Source organism: Colias eurytheme, chromosome 14, assembly GCF_061535395.1.
Source record: "Colias eurytheme isolate Ceu_HAF_F1 chromosome 14, ilColEury1 Martin Lab GWU primary, whole genome shotgun sequence".
In the NCBI taxonomy this organism is placed as follows: domain Eukaryota; kingdom Metazoa; phylum Arthropoda; class Insecta; order Lepidoptera; family Pieridae; genus Colias; species Colias eurytheme.
The window spans coordinates 1,350,136-1,366,494 of NC_142993.1; the positions used below are offsets into that span (position 1 = coordinate 1,350,136).

The following is a 16,359-nucleotide window of genomic DNA, read 5'->3' on the forward strand; positions in this document are numbered from 1 at the left end:
AATTATAATGTAATAAAATGGTTTTGAAATAAAACATCTTATAAAGTGCAAATGCTTTTTATTATGCAATATGCCCACAAAAAGCTAACCGTTTATAAATTTTCTATTCATATATTATATTCACAAATCGGTAATATTTATCAAAACAATTGTGTATATGTGCATTTAACTGCACGTTATATAACCAGACAGTTAATTTTGTGACGGTTAAACATAACGAGAAGTTGGATTGAAACATAATTACTAAAAAAATCAATTACAATAATTAATATCATACATTATTAGTAATAGCTTTTGTAGTCATTTTTGCGATTAGAGGTGATGTTGACATACACTAAGATTTCTAATTTTACCTTCCAGCAGCCAATATTGAACCTTTTTGTTTACAATTTCACAATTTTACCGATTTTTTACATAAATACAAGATATACAATTTAGAATATCCCTTTAACAAGCCAACATCAATGCAATTATAGCAACACATTTTCATAAAACATTTAACCGCCACAAAGCCAATGCCTGAAATAATTAAAATTCTACTACATACATGTTTATAAACACTATACAATCTACATATTACTTCGATAACGTAAAACATTGATATTATATATTTATATCGTTATTTATCTAAATACAAATTGGTTGATGTCAATCGAAAAAACATGAGAAATGAGATCAGAAAAAGATTTATTATTAGCCTTCAATACAGCCGAAAGGCACAAAAAACTGTCCCAATAAACTCAGTATGAATTTATGCTTTGGAAGACCAGTGTGTATAATACAATTTATTACGAAATCTAAATCCAACTGACGTCACGATGAAAGAAAAATTATTTCAGTTAATTTTGTATAAACGTAAAATAAACCGTCAAAAAGACTAGAAGTAAGGCGAAGATAAAAATCAGTCAAATCTCTAACACCGAAAAGGCATAAAATCACCAACAATCCGATAAATTTGGCACATCGATCTGTCTTAACACTAAAGCGCGTCACACACGGTGAAGATACTATAATATTTTATCTTAAGATACGGTGATATTTTATATTACAGTATCTTAAGGTATCAGGTATCAGCGTTCTGACCATCATTTTTCTTTTTGTCATTGCGTACTAAGACCCCTGTAGAACCGCCATCGTGTTACAACTGACCCGAAATTTTGTGGGTCATCAAAATATCACCGTATCTTAAGATAAAATATTATAGTATCTTCACCGTGTGTGACGCGCTTAATACATATTATAATTTACACAGCGACAATAAGCCGAAACAACCCGATATAATATCTAATCCAAACATTTTTACTGTACAAAATTATCTATTTGAACAATGATATTATGAGTAAAAATGTGTAGACAGGTTACCAACACAACTTTCGATCATCAAAAATGGCGCCCGATTAGACGTAAAACTTAGATGGCATATTTCAATTATCATGAGACAAAAAGAGACAACTGAGGTACTTATAACATGGCTAATTAGCCACATTTCCACGCCCGGAGCACTAACAACCTATCTAAATCTTTTTACTCATAATATCTTTGTTTTTTTACTCGATTTCTTTAACTTTAGATTATCTATGCAGCTAATTCAATAGTGTCAATAAAAGGTCTACTATATCGGTGTACTATTTCAAAATTAGCTGCTACAAAGATGTTTTTTCAAATATTTTATGACCAAATAAATATGTTACAAGAGTTGGTATTAAATATTCTAAAGAAAATTCCAGTACCTTTTATTCATACCTCGATTTTTTATATTCTTTAAAAATTCTTCAAACCCATGTTTATTATTTGGATTGCGTCACATTTATCGTAATTTTTAACAAATTAAAATTGCAAAAAGGCTTAAAAATAAAGAAATGTACATAAATTACAACTTAAAATTACTTTATACAAACTTAAAACAAATGGCACATAAAAATATACAAAAATTTGTCAAATACGTTAAACAAATTGTAACATTCCAAAATTCCTAATTCTATGTTAGTAATTATTACTTGGCAGTGATCATTTCAATCCGCAAATAAAAATTTAGAATAAAATGCATAAACGACTATACAATAAAATGTCCGAAAATGGTAACATTCTATTTTAATTTTCACTTGAGTAGTAAACATTTTTGTTCTTATTCGACATAAAACCCCGAGAAATAGTCGCACTTGTTATTTGTGTTAATGAAACACTAAAGAAAATCGAGAACAATTTGCTGTACTTCAAAAGTTCTTTACGCAAGAGCATGCAGACTTCAAACCAGAATTTCTGGCAAACGTTAGCTACACAGTAGTTTCCCCTTTCCTCTCTACATCAGACACGGCTTCGCTCACACAACTGTCACTGTCAGGTTTGAGCGTCACGTCACTATTAACCGTCACGTCCAACTGTTCCTTACGAGGTATCCTTTCCTTATCTCTACTTGTTATTTGCGTGTACAATTCATCTAAATCGCTAGAAAACGACACAGGACTCTCACAATTAACTTCTGGACAACTCAACGCTGGCGTTGGAACGTATTTGCCCAATTTTGGATTATTTTTTATTGTTTTCCGCCACCCCGGGTCGTAGTTCACGTATTGACTCTCTATCGTTGATACGTCTTCGTTGCTGAAGCTTATTTCATTTGGACACATTGACGATGGCGAAGGGGCGTATAAGCCGTGACTTCGTATGCTCACTTCTGAGACTTGGTAGTTTGGACAATAAATGTCGCTTTCGTTTTCAAAGCCTTGTTCGCTCGCATTTGTACTGCAAGTCTCAAAATCGTACGTCGTTTTCGCCATGAAATACTCCTCTTTACCACCGTCAAGTTTTTCTTTAGAACCTTCTATATCTTCCTGATTTTGTAGTAAGTTATCCATCTCTCCCAAACATACGACATCCTGGGGCGTACTAGATCGATTTATATCATCGCTGTGCATTGTACATTCTTCAGAAATATCTTGCAAAGATTTGTCGACTCCGTCTTTATTTTCTTGATTCTTATTTGGCTGTAAGTAGTCAATGTATTGGCCGAAACTTTCCGTGTCTGTGATTTCGTTAGTAGAACATAAGGCACTGTGCGTTTCTTGTAGCGAGGTCATTTCTGAATGCGTGTTGATAGTTTGGTCGGAGCATGTATGCGGCATGGCCATTTCGGAAGCTGAACTGTATTCTAGACTACATTGCTGGGATATTGTGCGCATTTCGGGCTGGTCATTGGCATGACTTTGCAGACATTCTTCTGATACGCTATTCCTTTGTCCATTTAATGGTTTCTGTACATTAGCTTTGACCACTTGATGTTGTGGCACTTGCGTCTCAGGAACATTTGTATATATGTTCATTATTTGATCTCTTCCAGGCTTGGAATCGTCATTTCTGTTCCACGATTTCTTAACTGTGGAATAACTTTTAAAGTCTTTAGATTCGTCCTCCAACAAGTTTGGATTGACTGCGTTACGGGTCTCCTTTATGCCATTATTTGTTTTATCTACATGCAAATTCGTGTTGTTCACTTTCGTACCAGACTTCATCATATTTGCAATACCATTATATGCCTCTTTTGAAGGCAATGGTAGGGAAATATTTGATTCTTCGTCACAATCTCTTCGTAAGGGTAGTTCTAAGCAATTTCTCTTCATACTCTGTCTTTGTTTCTTGAAGAATTTCTTGGCTACGTTAATTTGGTTTGGATTATAGAACATCTCTGGTACGAAATTATTACTATCGGGGTACGTCATCATAGAATTATTTGATCTATATTGCTGTCTGTGCAACACAACTAGATTGATATTGGGGGTCTTTCCGTTGATATTTTTAAGATCTTTCTGCAATGTTTGTCCGTTTAATTCTGCTCCTGCTTTGTAAGTACCACTATTATTTGTTTTCGAGTTAGTTCTATTGGAGCTCCTACTACCGGATCTCGATCTATTATCGCCTGGTATCTGCGAAACGGGTGCGGTGGACGTTTGATTCGGCAGAGCTCTGTGGTTTGTATCGAACACGCTTCGATTCCTACAGCACTGTTTGCTCGATTGTAGGTAACAATGCATCATTGACCATTGCGCTCTAACGTCACTTCTCGCTATGCCATAGAAGAACAAAATGAAAGTGCCCAATACTGTGGCACAGACAGCATATACAATGCTACATATATCTTCTTGGTATGGCAAATACGCTGGTAATGGTCTATACACGGCTACAGCACCACAAGTCCAAACGGACATGTATAAACATAGCACAATCACTTGAGCTCGTAACTGTATTATTGGTGTATGTTCAACGTCATCTATTTCTGAATCGGCAGCCGATTTAATACTGCGTCTCTCAGCATCATTGGCCTGATTAGGTTCCCACATCTCCAAATCAACATTTTCTGTTGCTTGAGTACCTTCAGACAGTTGTACGTTCATACTGCGTATCGTACACCGAATTAACAAGAACAAAATCGTTAAGAACATAAGCAGAATCGCTCCAGGTATGAATAAGGCACTCAAAGCTGGTGCTGTGCTCAAAAAGCACTGAGAATAACCCGCGTAATCTTTTAAGTTAACCGCTCCCGAAATCCCGCATACAATCAAAGCTATCCCCCATCCTACTAAATACAAGCCTAAAATAGGTTTCTGAATCGGTATATCTGGTGGGATTTCATCTTCAGGCGACCTTACAGGATTGTGAGTTTTCGTCACCCATTTATACATATTACTGGCTGACACACACATCCATAGCAAACAGCATAGCGACAAATAATGAATCAAAAGACCGAGTATTTGACACAGTTTGATGTCTTCCGTTTGGTAAATACCCAAGGTATATAAGAAACAGAGCAATCCGATAGCTATCCATGTGTTTATTAGGGCGTGTTTGGTTTTCTTCGCCATTTGTATCGCGGGATAGCACATAATGTATGTGAGAGTTGCGCAACTAACGCAACCTATAAGAATAAGGCTCCCGACATACACAGCGGGATGGGACACTTTGAAACGCGCGCCGTCTGTTCTCGCCCCGTATATACCAGTTTCTACGTTTTGTAATAGACCCACATAGGCTAAGCGCGTACAACTTATTATAATCATTTCAGACACCACGTGTGATACTCGGCAATCTGAAACGAAAAATAATTTGACGTTTAATGAGATTTTATTTTTTCAATAATCACTTTTTTTAAATAAATTTATTGAAAAATGGACGAATTGTGTAAGTGATACTAAGAAAAAGTCTGCCGTGTTATGGTAAACCAATCATGTCTTTTCTTAATTACCATATGTTTTTCTTAATTATTATCACAAAACGTCGTCATCGATTAATATGTCGGCCACGATTATGATTTCGCTATGTGTTATTTTTATGATTGTCACAATGCGATGTGAGCGTTTTTATGAATATCTTAACATGAATTTCATGTTGTAGGTGTGTAATTGTGATCAGGATGTATTGTGAACAATATTGTGAACAATTTTTACGCTTCAATCGTAATATATGTATTTAAGTGCGTGTATGTATGTGTGTGCGTGTGCGTATGCCAGTGCGTGTATTTGTGTGTACACTATATATATTTCTATGTTTGTATGTCTGTCACAGACAGTTTGTGTGTGTGCACATACCCGACGTGTTATCAGTCCACCGCCTCCCCCCCCGGTCCCACAGCGCGGCCCGCGCGTCCCCCGCCCCGCCCCCCGCACGCACCGTCACTATTATCGGCTCCAGCAACGAGCCGTGCATTGATACGTCGTCTGTGGGAAAAAACATGAGATACACATTGAGATATACATATGGAGACGACACCGCCTACATCACTTATGTTCCGCTCATAAGCCATATGGCTTAACTGCACGCTTATTTTTTATTTGTTTTAAAGTGAAACGAATCAAATATGCCTTCGTGTATGTTACGATATTGCACAAATAATACATGCACAATTAATTCATCGGTAAGTACCTAACTAGATAATAATTTTTAAAACTTAGTTAGGGCAAAAAAATTGCGCACAGATTTTGTTTGTGGTGTCTCCTCCATACATAGTAATATTATCTCAATGGAGATACATAGTATTTTCTAGTGTTTGATTTTACGCGAGTATTATACATTGAGAAATTAAAGACTTTTTAACGGATTTTAAACGCGATTTTATTCTTTTACATAAAAATATCGAATAAATCGCGTTTAAAATCCGTTAAAAAGTCTTTAATTACTAAATGTATAATACTCGCGTAAAATCAAACACTAGAAAATACAACATAAGATACGTCAAAAAACAGGCTTAAACTTATGATTTTTTTTGTATTGTCACTGATCCTTGTGTACAAATAAGTCATATAGTACAACAAAAACTCTCTAATTTGTGGTATTATTGTATTGACACTGATCCGGCAAGTGTACAAAGTTTGAATTAAATCTGTCCGTTTGAAGTGGGTCTATATCGAGTCGCTTTAATAGTAAAATTAAAAAAATAACTCGAAAAAGTATACATGGATTAAAAAAAACGTGAAATTGAGTTTATCAAGTTATATTTGTCTATACGCTTAGATCTTTAAAATTACGCAAAAGATTTTTTTTTAAAAACATCTGTTGTCGATATTGTCGAGATAAGTTTTAGCATAATATAATTTGTTAAGTTTTAGACCAAGCAGACAAAGCCGCGGGCGGGCAGAAAGCTAGTTACTAAAATAGCGAAATTTTCTTACCAAGTTGAAACCCAACCACTGGCGAAGTGATCTCCATATTCATATCCTCTCTTTTAGTACTCCTCCCATAATAATCCTTAGATCTATGTCCTCTTATTGGTCCCTCGTCTACCTCTGGTAGAAGGGGGAACAGTGAAGCGTCTTCGTAGAACGATACTACTAACTCTTGTGGCTTGCTTTGTAGGAGGAGACCGGAGTCTGATGTGCTATAGAGAAGTGATTGAGGGATCTGGAAGGGATGTTATATAATCTATAAAGACGCAGGCGCCTTCACTTTGCTGTGATGCTTTTTGAGGTGGTGACGTCACAGATACCAAAATACCTTTTTAATAAACTTAGGTGGGTAGGTGATGGCTCACACTTCACAAGAGCATCAACATACATGATGATTATGCCCAGATACCATACAACCGCCTTTAGAGGCAGCTTTGTATACAACGCAACTAAGTGTTGGAATAATCTACCGCCGCCGATACGTGAGTCAATATCTAAAAATTCTTTTAAGAATAAATATAAAAAACATTTGATTAACGAATTCGTCGGAAAACCTTAGTTGCGTTGTATATAACAGATTATTATTATTATAATATATACGTATTATATAGTATGCAATATAGTTGTATTCTTTTAATTCCTTATATGTATTTATAAACTGTGGTTATTTATTATTATGTAAATATATATATATATATATATATATATATATATATGTATATAAGTATATGTATTTCACAATATGGGTAAAATAACCGCAATATATTATATTCTATACATGCAAACATATACAGGGTGTCACGGACTTCCTATCGTATGCTTAATGGAGCATATAGTGTTTAACCTTCTGATGCTGTAAAAAATATTTATAAAATCCGGTCGTGCAGGAAAAATTATCTCAAAACTTTTCAATAAACTTCGTGTTCGTAACCCTAACTACGCGGATCATTGACCTCGAACGCTATGCTTAACCTCGAACCTCGAAAATAAATATGTACCTACTGTTTGGATAATATTTTTTAGAGTATACGAGACAAATACACAAGTACACAATCGTTTATTTATACCAAAAAAAAAACTGAAACTGACCGCGGTCGCGCCCTTTTAATACTTTTTACATATTTTAATCCTTATTTTTTGTCTGCATTATGCAATGTGTTTTTTTCTTTTGCTTTACTAGGTACATATTTACTTATACTTATAATTTTACGAGGAAGTCTTTAGATTTTTCATGAATCGAAAAACTTCATTAAGCTAATACACATAACAACACGTTCTGTAAACAACAAAAAAATATTTAAGTATCAAAGTTTTCATAACGATAAAAATAAAGTACGACTCCCTCAAACTCATAAGTCATAACAACTACCTACATAATTAAGATTACTGACAAAATAATTATTGTAATAATAGTACCTACTCAGTTGTGAAGGCTAAATAATAAATTTATTTATTTAATAAAATAAGTCTAAAATATTAATAATTAATAATTATTGATAATTATACGACCTTACCCTATTTGCCATTTGGGTTAAAGCTATTAAATTAATAATTATTAGTGAAAATGAATAATACCTAATACTTTGATTTAAGAAATAGAAAGTATGTTTTACTTATGATTTTTAGTAGTTAATTAGATGTGTCGTAAACAAAAATTACATGCACACGGTGTCATATTTACTAGAAGAAATCAACGGTTTCAAAATGCAAACACTCACCCGATTATCATGCACAGGAATCACAGGATCGTAATACATATTGCACAATGATGACTTATGATGAGTGAAGAAGGTAAACAAATATTACATAATGTATTGAATACCTACTACTCCAAATATCAATCACTTCTTAAAATAACTAAGTAACATAAGAAAATCTCGTAACTACTTAAATACATTATCTTACGGATTTATACAATCACTGCTTTAATAACTTTAACTAATTATTATAAACACAAAATACGAATTACGACGAACGATCCCAAATCTCCCGCGCAGACCTATCACAGCCCACAGGCCACAGCCCCTTACGCTAAGACGTTTGGTGGAGCACTAACAATTTAACAAAATTTGTGCAATTATTAACCCTTAATAAGCCATGGGGATATTATTTTCTCACCTCGGCATTGCCCACAAATTAATTATTATTTTTTGTATTTTTAAAGATACGGTAAAATTTAAGGAACGCACCTTAAGATAGATAGTTCTTTTAATTTTTTTATAGTAAAACTTCTTTCTAAACGTCACCTGTGAATGTCAGTAGACAATCGAAGTAAAAAGTTCATTAAAACGACCGTTTTTTCCCGAAATTCAAGATAGTTTTTGGATCTACGCCCAGAAAATTCCTGTAAATATGCAATTGTTTATAATTCGTAAAGAAGAACGTGTTATTTATCAAATATAAACAAAATAACGTACGAAAGCTGTTACTTTGGGTTATTTTTTCTAATTTAAAAAATGGTGGGAAATTAATACCCTGTAGCCGTGCATGAAATCTTCAAGTGGGAATATATTTCCCTTTATCCTGTAAGGATACCAAGTAGGTATAAAAAGTAAAAAGTTGAGTAAAGTAAAAAGTAATTCATACATATTCAATAAATAATAAATTTAATGATGCATTTTTATTTTTTGTTCCTGTGTTAAAATCGACGAGTAAAGGCGCGGGAAAAAGCGGCAAAAGTGGGAGATTATTTCCCACATGTATGTTCATGGATATGGGAAATAATTTCCCACAAAAATTTTAATGGTTATAGGGAAATAATATCCCACCGCCAAAAAAACCTATAAGCTACCCAATATTTTACTGTTTAATCTAGATATAACCCCGTACTGATGTATTTAAATAAACTTGTTTGAAGTCATGGCCGATTAAGGGTTAAAATACGCGGACGCTTACACGTGCCGGCGGCGGTATCTTTGTGCACCTAGCAAAGGTAACGCCGCCTTCCGTTTGTGAAATGCCGCCTTTTAAAAATATGGTTCCGTTGTTTATTTAATATTTTATTTTACTTATCTTTTTATTATTTACTTTCAATTTTCTTTTGTAACTACAAATGAAACAATACAATCATATTATAATTTAATATGAAATTATCATGAAATGATATTTTTAAGTTTTATGCTGGGAATAATATTATTATTTAATAGGTATTTAGGTACCTTAAGTTGCTATTTATACTCTAATCTAGATTTAGGCACCATATTTTAATTATTGAGTTTCATCTAGCAAAAGTTGAAAGGAACAGATATTATTATGTAAGTATTCTAAATCATTGTTATTATAGCTATTTTTACAAACATTTCCCTACGAATCCCTAAACCACACTGTACGTTTTTTCGTATTATTATTGAAGTTTGTAAGTAATTTTAAATTTTTAAATAAATTTTTGTTAGTCGCTTGTTTCATCTTTCGGTGTCAAGTTGCTATCGTTTGAGCAAAAATACGCTCGAAAACAATTATATCGTTTGATATAATTGTTTTCGAGCGTATTTTTGTTCGGTTCGGACAAAAATACGCTCGGTACCTAATTGGTAAAACTATGTTATGACAATTCAAAAGTGCTTCTAGAAGAATAAATGTTTTAGTATGTTGTGAAGTGAAGTGTGTGATAGGTACCTAGTTACCTACTGCATGTTGTTTGCTGAAATTTCTACAAGTTGGTATGTACTATGTACCTTATTTCAATATCATTGTACAAAAATAATTGATACGCATGTATCTCAATAAAAAAATTAAGTAAAGATTAAATATGATTCAATATTAAAAGGGTGCGGTCAGAAGGCGATGGAACTAAGTAATTTTTCGTTTTTTTTTTTATTTGTATAAATAAACGATAGTGTACTTGTGTATTTGTCTCGTATACTCTAAAAAATATTATCCAAACAGTAGGTATTTATTTTCGAGGTTCGAGGTTAAGCATAGCGTTCGAGGTCAATGACCGATTATGTATAACGCTCGCGTGTATGATCCGCGTAGTTAGGGTTACGAACACGAAGTTTATTGAAAAGTTTTGAGATAATTTTTCCTGCACGACCGGATTTTATAAATATTTTTTACAGCATCAGAAGGTTAAACACTATATGCTCCATTAAGCATACGATAGGAAGTCCGTGACACCCTGTATAATTATTTTATTTCTTAATTAATTGTTTTATTATCTAACAGCAGAGAGAGACACTTTAGACTTAAGCATTTTGTTGTCTGGTGGGGCCCTGAAAACCAGCGCTATGCTGACCATATCGGCATAGCATAAGCTGAGCGGCCTTACCCTTTAGGTCGCCAGTCGCCACACAAATCATATTCTTAGTTTTAATTTTTATGTTAGATTATATTTAAGAGTGTATTTTCATATTGTTTCTTTTTTTTTTGTTCGTGTTGGTGGTGGTAATTTGGTGTGCCTAATAAAAATTATTTTATTCTTTATTCTTTATTCTATACTAATATTATAAAGCTAAAGAGTTTGTTTGTTTGTTTGTTTGAACGCGCTCGAGAACTACTGGTCCGATTTGAAAAATTCTTTCGGTGTTAGATAGCTCATTTATCGAGGAAGGCTATAGGCTATATATCATCACGCTACGACCAACAGGAGCGGAGCCACGGGGGTGAAACGTCGCGGAGCGGCTAATTATTATTATGTACGGTTTAAATTTATATTATGTTTGATGGATAGACATGATCAAACTCATTCTAAACTACAGTACATTGGCAAAGTTGTGGCAATGTAGTATGTATTGTCATAAATTAAAATGTCAAATGAATTGTTGGTGGGATAATATAATAATTATGCTACATTCTGCATAGCATTTTTTGATTGACTAAAGATAACAAATTTTACTAATAAAGAAATACCGTGTTGTTTCATATGCAAATATTAAAAATATTAAAAAAAAAATATTATGATTCAATTCAAATTTGCATTGTACAAATTAGCCGCGTCCAGACCGGCTGAGCGCGGCTCGCGAGCCGCGCTCAGACTTCCTGCTCGCGAGCCGTGGCACCAGAGCTATTTGTGAAAAGTTCCGAGCCGCGCTCGCGAGCAAAGGTGAGCCGGTTTGAGCACAGTTTATCTCCGTATAACGATGGAAAACCACGTTTTATTAGCTGCTGCGGCGCTTGTGTTGTCTGGATATATCATAAAAAAAAGAAAAAAGAAACAAAAAATCTGGATTAAAAAATTGTAACAAAACCGAAATTTTTATTTAAATGATCTGGATCTTTCGAATCCCATAACATTTTGAAGCTTCCGTAAAGTTGTATTAAGCGAATACTGTCTTCTTTATCCATTTTTGATTCTGGCTCGCGAGCGTCGTTAAGTCCGTCCACACCGGGCGAGCAGCTCAGACTGAGCCGCCTTTGAGCATCGCCAAAAACCGACAACGCATGGCTCGGGGCTGAGCGGCGCTCGGCCGAGCCAACGTGCGCCCGAGGAAGCCCGAGCGCCGTCCACACCGGCCGAACTATTGGCTCGCGAGCGGGACTCGCGAGCCGCGCTCGGTCGGTCTGGACGCGGCTATTGAAAAAAAAAATTACAAACTGACCTGCACACTTGCATATATAAACGCGTCTGTAACAGTCAACAACGGTGCCACAGTCCTATTAGTGGTCGAGCAATGTAACCGTCGTTCGCTTTCCCTCCGCTTAGGGCTTCGCCCCCCGCGCTCCGCACTGTACCATACACACGTGACTCCGCTGAACCCTTCGCGGGCTGGGAACCGCTCGATCGCTAGTTTTTGCTGAAAATAAGGAGATAATTTTATTAACTGGCTAATTTAACAAGTTTCCATGTAACGGTAAAATGAAAAATAATAAAAATTTGATTAGTAATTATTTGCAATAAATAAAACATGGAAAGACGACCCCCGAAAGTATTTAAAGTAGATTCGGCTTTAGGGGATTTCAATTTTTATTATTTTCTATTTAGCCTACAATTTTACCACATTAAGATTATCAACACAGACTAAATAGTTTAGATTTACAAAAGTGTTGTCATTAATATTTATTTATAATTTATTTTTTTAAGTTCATTATGAATTTCTTCTTTTTCTTTTAGAAAATAAAATGTTCACCTTATGCCCTTGTACATTAGCTGTGTGCGCAGATATTTTCTCTGCAGCTCGCACTAGGTTCGTACACGATCCATGAATTATTTCCGCGCGAGTCATCACTGATGTGGATATGTTCATTGACGCTTCTATCACTTCTAGTAATGCTGAGCCTGGAATGAAAGGTTTTTAAACAAAATAGAAAAAGGTTTCAAATACAATTTTGCTTGCATAAAACATTCAGTTATGAATATATTTACAACTATATATTGTTCTCATTGACACCCAAAATGGCATTTTCATAAAGCAAATACAAATTTGAATCAATAAATTATATTTTTGAAAACATTTAGTGACATTTTATAATCTTATAACTAGACATCGGATTATATGCATTTGCATGTTTGCATATGCAAATGCATATAACTCTCTAATTACGCCGTTAGTGCATATTTTAGCCTTTTTCCCCAATCGTGCATATTTCGTTAAGTAGCGGGAGTTTTGATTGGTTGACAAACCTTTATTAGCCAACCAGAACGTTCAGCGAGTAAACAAACCCTATTTTGGCATGGTAAAATGGCAAAAAATTACAGTGGGTTCCATTTTAAGTAAATTTTGAGCCATTGAAAATAGGGCTAGATTACCCTTTTGGGACTAAAAACTTAAAACACGGGTTGAATTCCAAAAAAAGGCCTAGATTTACCCCGAAAAGGTGGCAACACTGGGCTCGGTGGTGACAAACGTCACAAATTTGCGCTCGAAAATTTGCTAAAAAAGCTTAATTGTATATTGCCACAAAAACTATACTTAATTTTAAGAAAACTTCGCTTTTTTTGTACAATCTTTGATTAAAATATATAAAAATAATAAAGGTTTTTTGATTTTGTATTGTGCATATTTTAGGCATATCAGTCGTTTTTAGTGTATATTTCGGCCTTTTTTAGTGCATATTTGCATGCATATTTTGGCATTTTGTTAGTGCATATAATCCGTTGTGCATATAATGTCTACTTATAACATACCTAAATCTTTCTCTTCAGCAATATACTGCATATAGTTTTTAACAGCGTCCGCGATAAACATAACATCGTCTGCATCTGATATTTCGGCCAACGGATACGTCTTCTCTTCAATCAGCATAGCCAATCTCTCCGTAGCATTTATAGCCGAAAATTGCACTAAACTGACGTTTAGTAACGCAAACTGTTGCAATAACTTTGTTATATTGCTGATATAAGAACATTCTGTCGTATTCGCTTGGCCCCAGGTAGCGTTATCAAAGCATTGCCTGTACGCTTTGCCTTCACCGCTCCTACAAGGCACAAATGCAGTATGATTTAATAATAACTGCGGCCATGAATACAACCCCTTATTCCCCACTGTGTTATCTGTCGGACAATATTGCGTAAAGTTCGATAAAACTATAATTTGTACTGTATAATTGTGTTTAATGTGGTTCTGGTCACAATATGAACACGTCCAATTTCCCGCATGGTGGGTAGAAATACAGGGAAAGTATACAGTTGTTTCAGCCAAGCCTTCTTCTTGCATATCGGTGCTTGTTATATTTACGTCACCACAGCATTCTTGCATTGAATGGACCCAGTTTAACTCATATTTGGCCACAACTGAGGCAAAGGGGGCATTACATGTTAAACTCAATGTATCCCCTTCGAAAACAACTTGATCATGTGATGGTTTCACAATCAAACTATTTGCGGGCAGAACGCTACCACATGCAGAGAGATCTAGGAAAATCCTCAGTTTTCGTACTGGCTTGTCGGCCATGTTCTCTGGATATGCACATTTGGGACCACCAAATAACTTGACGCTTGTATTTCTTGACCAGTCGCCTAGCCAGAGTAAATCACAGTTGCATATTAGAGGGTTTTCTGTAATATCTCTGTAACAAAAATGATGGTAATTTTATAAAGTTAACAATGATAATATGAACATTTCCTAAACAATACTTTTATTTCATTAAACCTGACTGTTGTGACATCAAATAAAGGTCAATTGGTAACAGTTGGATATAATAATATTGAATGTAATTATAATCTATTACCTGAACTTTATATTACAGCTATTTTTTGTGTTTTTGTGGGAAAGAAATAGCTTTAAAAAAACATCAATAAAAAGGCAACAAGAATGTTCACTTACAATTGTTTCAAACCAATTAAATAATCAAACGTCCCACTTCCAAGTGCAGAGATGTGATTACGAGACAAATTCAACCGTTCCAAATTAACCAGTCCTTTAAACATTTCTTTGTAAACATTACTTATTTGATTATGTGATAAATCCAGTCTTTTCAGTGAAGTCATGTTGTAGAAGGCATCTGATTCTATTAAGTTTATTTGATTTCTGCTTAGATCTCTGTAAAATATAAAGTTTATAGTAAGTTTATTTATTTAGTAGTTTTGGAAATACCTAATTAAAAAAGGCAATTGAAATAGTGAACTGCATGTAACAAGAAGTAATAAATAAATTTATACTTTGATCAATAAATAACATAGTAAAACTTTGTGGGCTTTTGATTTGGAACCAATAGTTATAATTATGTAGCTAGGAAGATCAATTTCAAATTAGTAATTGTGTGGATATAATATACTTACAGCTTTTGTAATTTTGGTAAATGAAGATCCCTTGACAAAGTTGAAATCGCATTTCTAGATAAGTTCCTGAAACCAAATTTAATTATATTATAAATATTTTCTATAATAATTACATTATTTCTATTTTCTTCAATCATAATTTACATTTTTGTGAATGTTAAAAAATCAAGTAATACTTACAAGCTTACAACAATCGTAAAAAGTTTGCTCAAGTCGATTTCTTTGAGCTCCGTCAACTGGCCAGGGTTACCTCCACATCTCAACTCGCTCGGGACCAGCTCGGGCGCACTGTCACCCGATTTTATTACTTTGCACGAACATAACGATGGACAAAATCCAACGGACCTTCCCACGATTAAAAACCATATAATACACGAAAACCAAACCATTTTGCTTTTAAACTTAAAACCTCAGGATGGCACAAAGCCAAATACGACAAATAATCACATCTTCAATCCTCATAAATTCCGTACAACACCAACGACACACTTTGAAAACTACAGAGCAAGTGTTTAGACAATTTAAAGCGATAAATAGAACTAAATCCGGCCCGACTCCCTTTTATCATCGGTTTTAATTTTGTAATAGTAGAAAAATAAACAACAATCCATCCACACACAAGCACTTGGCCGACATTTGTAAAAATGACCAATGACTGATTGACGATTGTCATTGAACATTGATTGAATTTATATTTGACACAACATGTAGAAATGGTAATAATGAAATATTAATGTAAAACCTGAATACTTTAAAATATTGTGAATAATTTTTTATCTCATTTTATAATTTTTAGGAAATATAAATTAGGTTGATTTTTAGTCTATGGATATTCTCAAAAAGCTAGTATCTTATCCGCAAAAAAGAACCAAATGTAGGCAGTCCATTTAAAAAAGTAAAGCGTCGTATTCACGGTCCATCTTGACGTACGTCCCGCCAAGGTCATACACGATGCACGACGCAAAACGACAGTGAATAGTGTTGACGTACGTCAATAATTATTATTATTATCTTGCTGGATGTGCACGACCAATTTTTCATCCAGCGAGC

General features: G+C 34.4%; 1 protein-coding gene across 1 annotated transcript; it reads right to left on the reverse strand.

The window, feature by feature from the left end:
• Positions 1-2,065: 2,065 nt before the first annotated feature.
• On the reverse strand, positions 2,066-15,719 carry Remo (Remoulade). Its single transcript, XM_090109259.1, has 9 exons — positions 15,490-15,719; positions 15,310-15,375; positions 14,855-15,070; positions 13,717-14,597; positions 12,719-12,867; positions 12,191-12,385; positions 6,660-6,888; positions 5,580-5,708; positions 2,066-5,080 (listed from the first exon to the last, which is right to left on the reverse strand). The coding sequence occupies exons 1-9, from the start codon at positions 15,696-15,698 to the stop codon at positions 2,274-2,276; spliced, it is 4,881 nt and encodes a 1,626-aa protein (XP_089965385.1). The 5' UTR covers positions 15,699-15,719; the 3' UTR covers positions 2,066-2,273.
• Positions 15,720-16,359: the final 640 nt, after the last annotated feature.

Excerpts from the sequence above, each read along its gene's own strand:
- Remo (XM_090109259.1), bottom strand. The coding sequence starts at position 15,698 with ATGGTTTGGTTTTCGTGTATTATATGGTTTTTAATCGTGGGAAGGTCC. Across the intron at positions 15,071-15,309 it reads TTACCAAAATTACAAAAGCT|AGATCTAAGCAGAAATCAAA; the intron begins GTAAGTATATTA and ends TATATTTTACAG. Across the intron at positions 5,709-6,659 it reads AGTGGTTGGGTTTCAACTTG|ACGACGTATCAATGCACGGC; the intron begins GTAAGAAAATTT and ends TTTTTCCCACAG.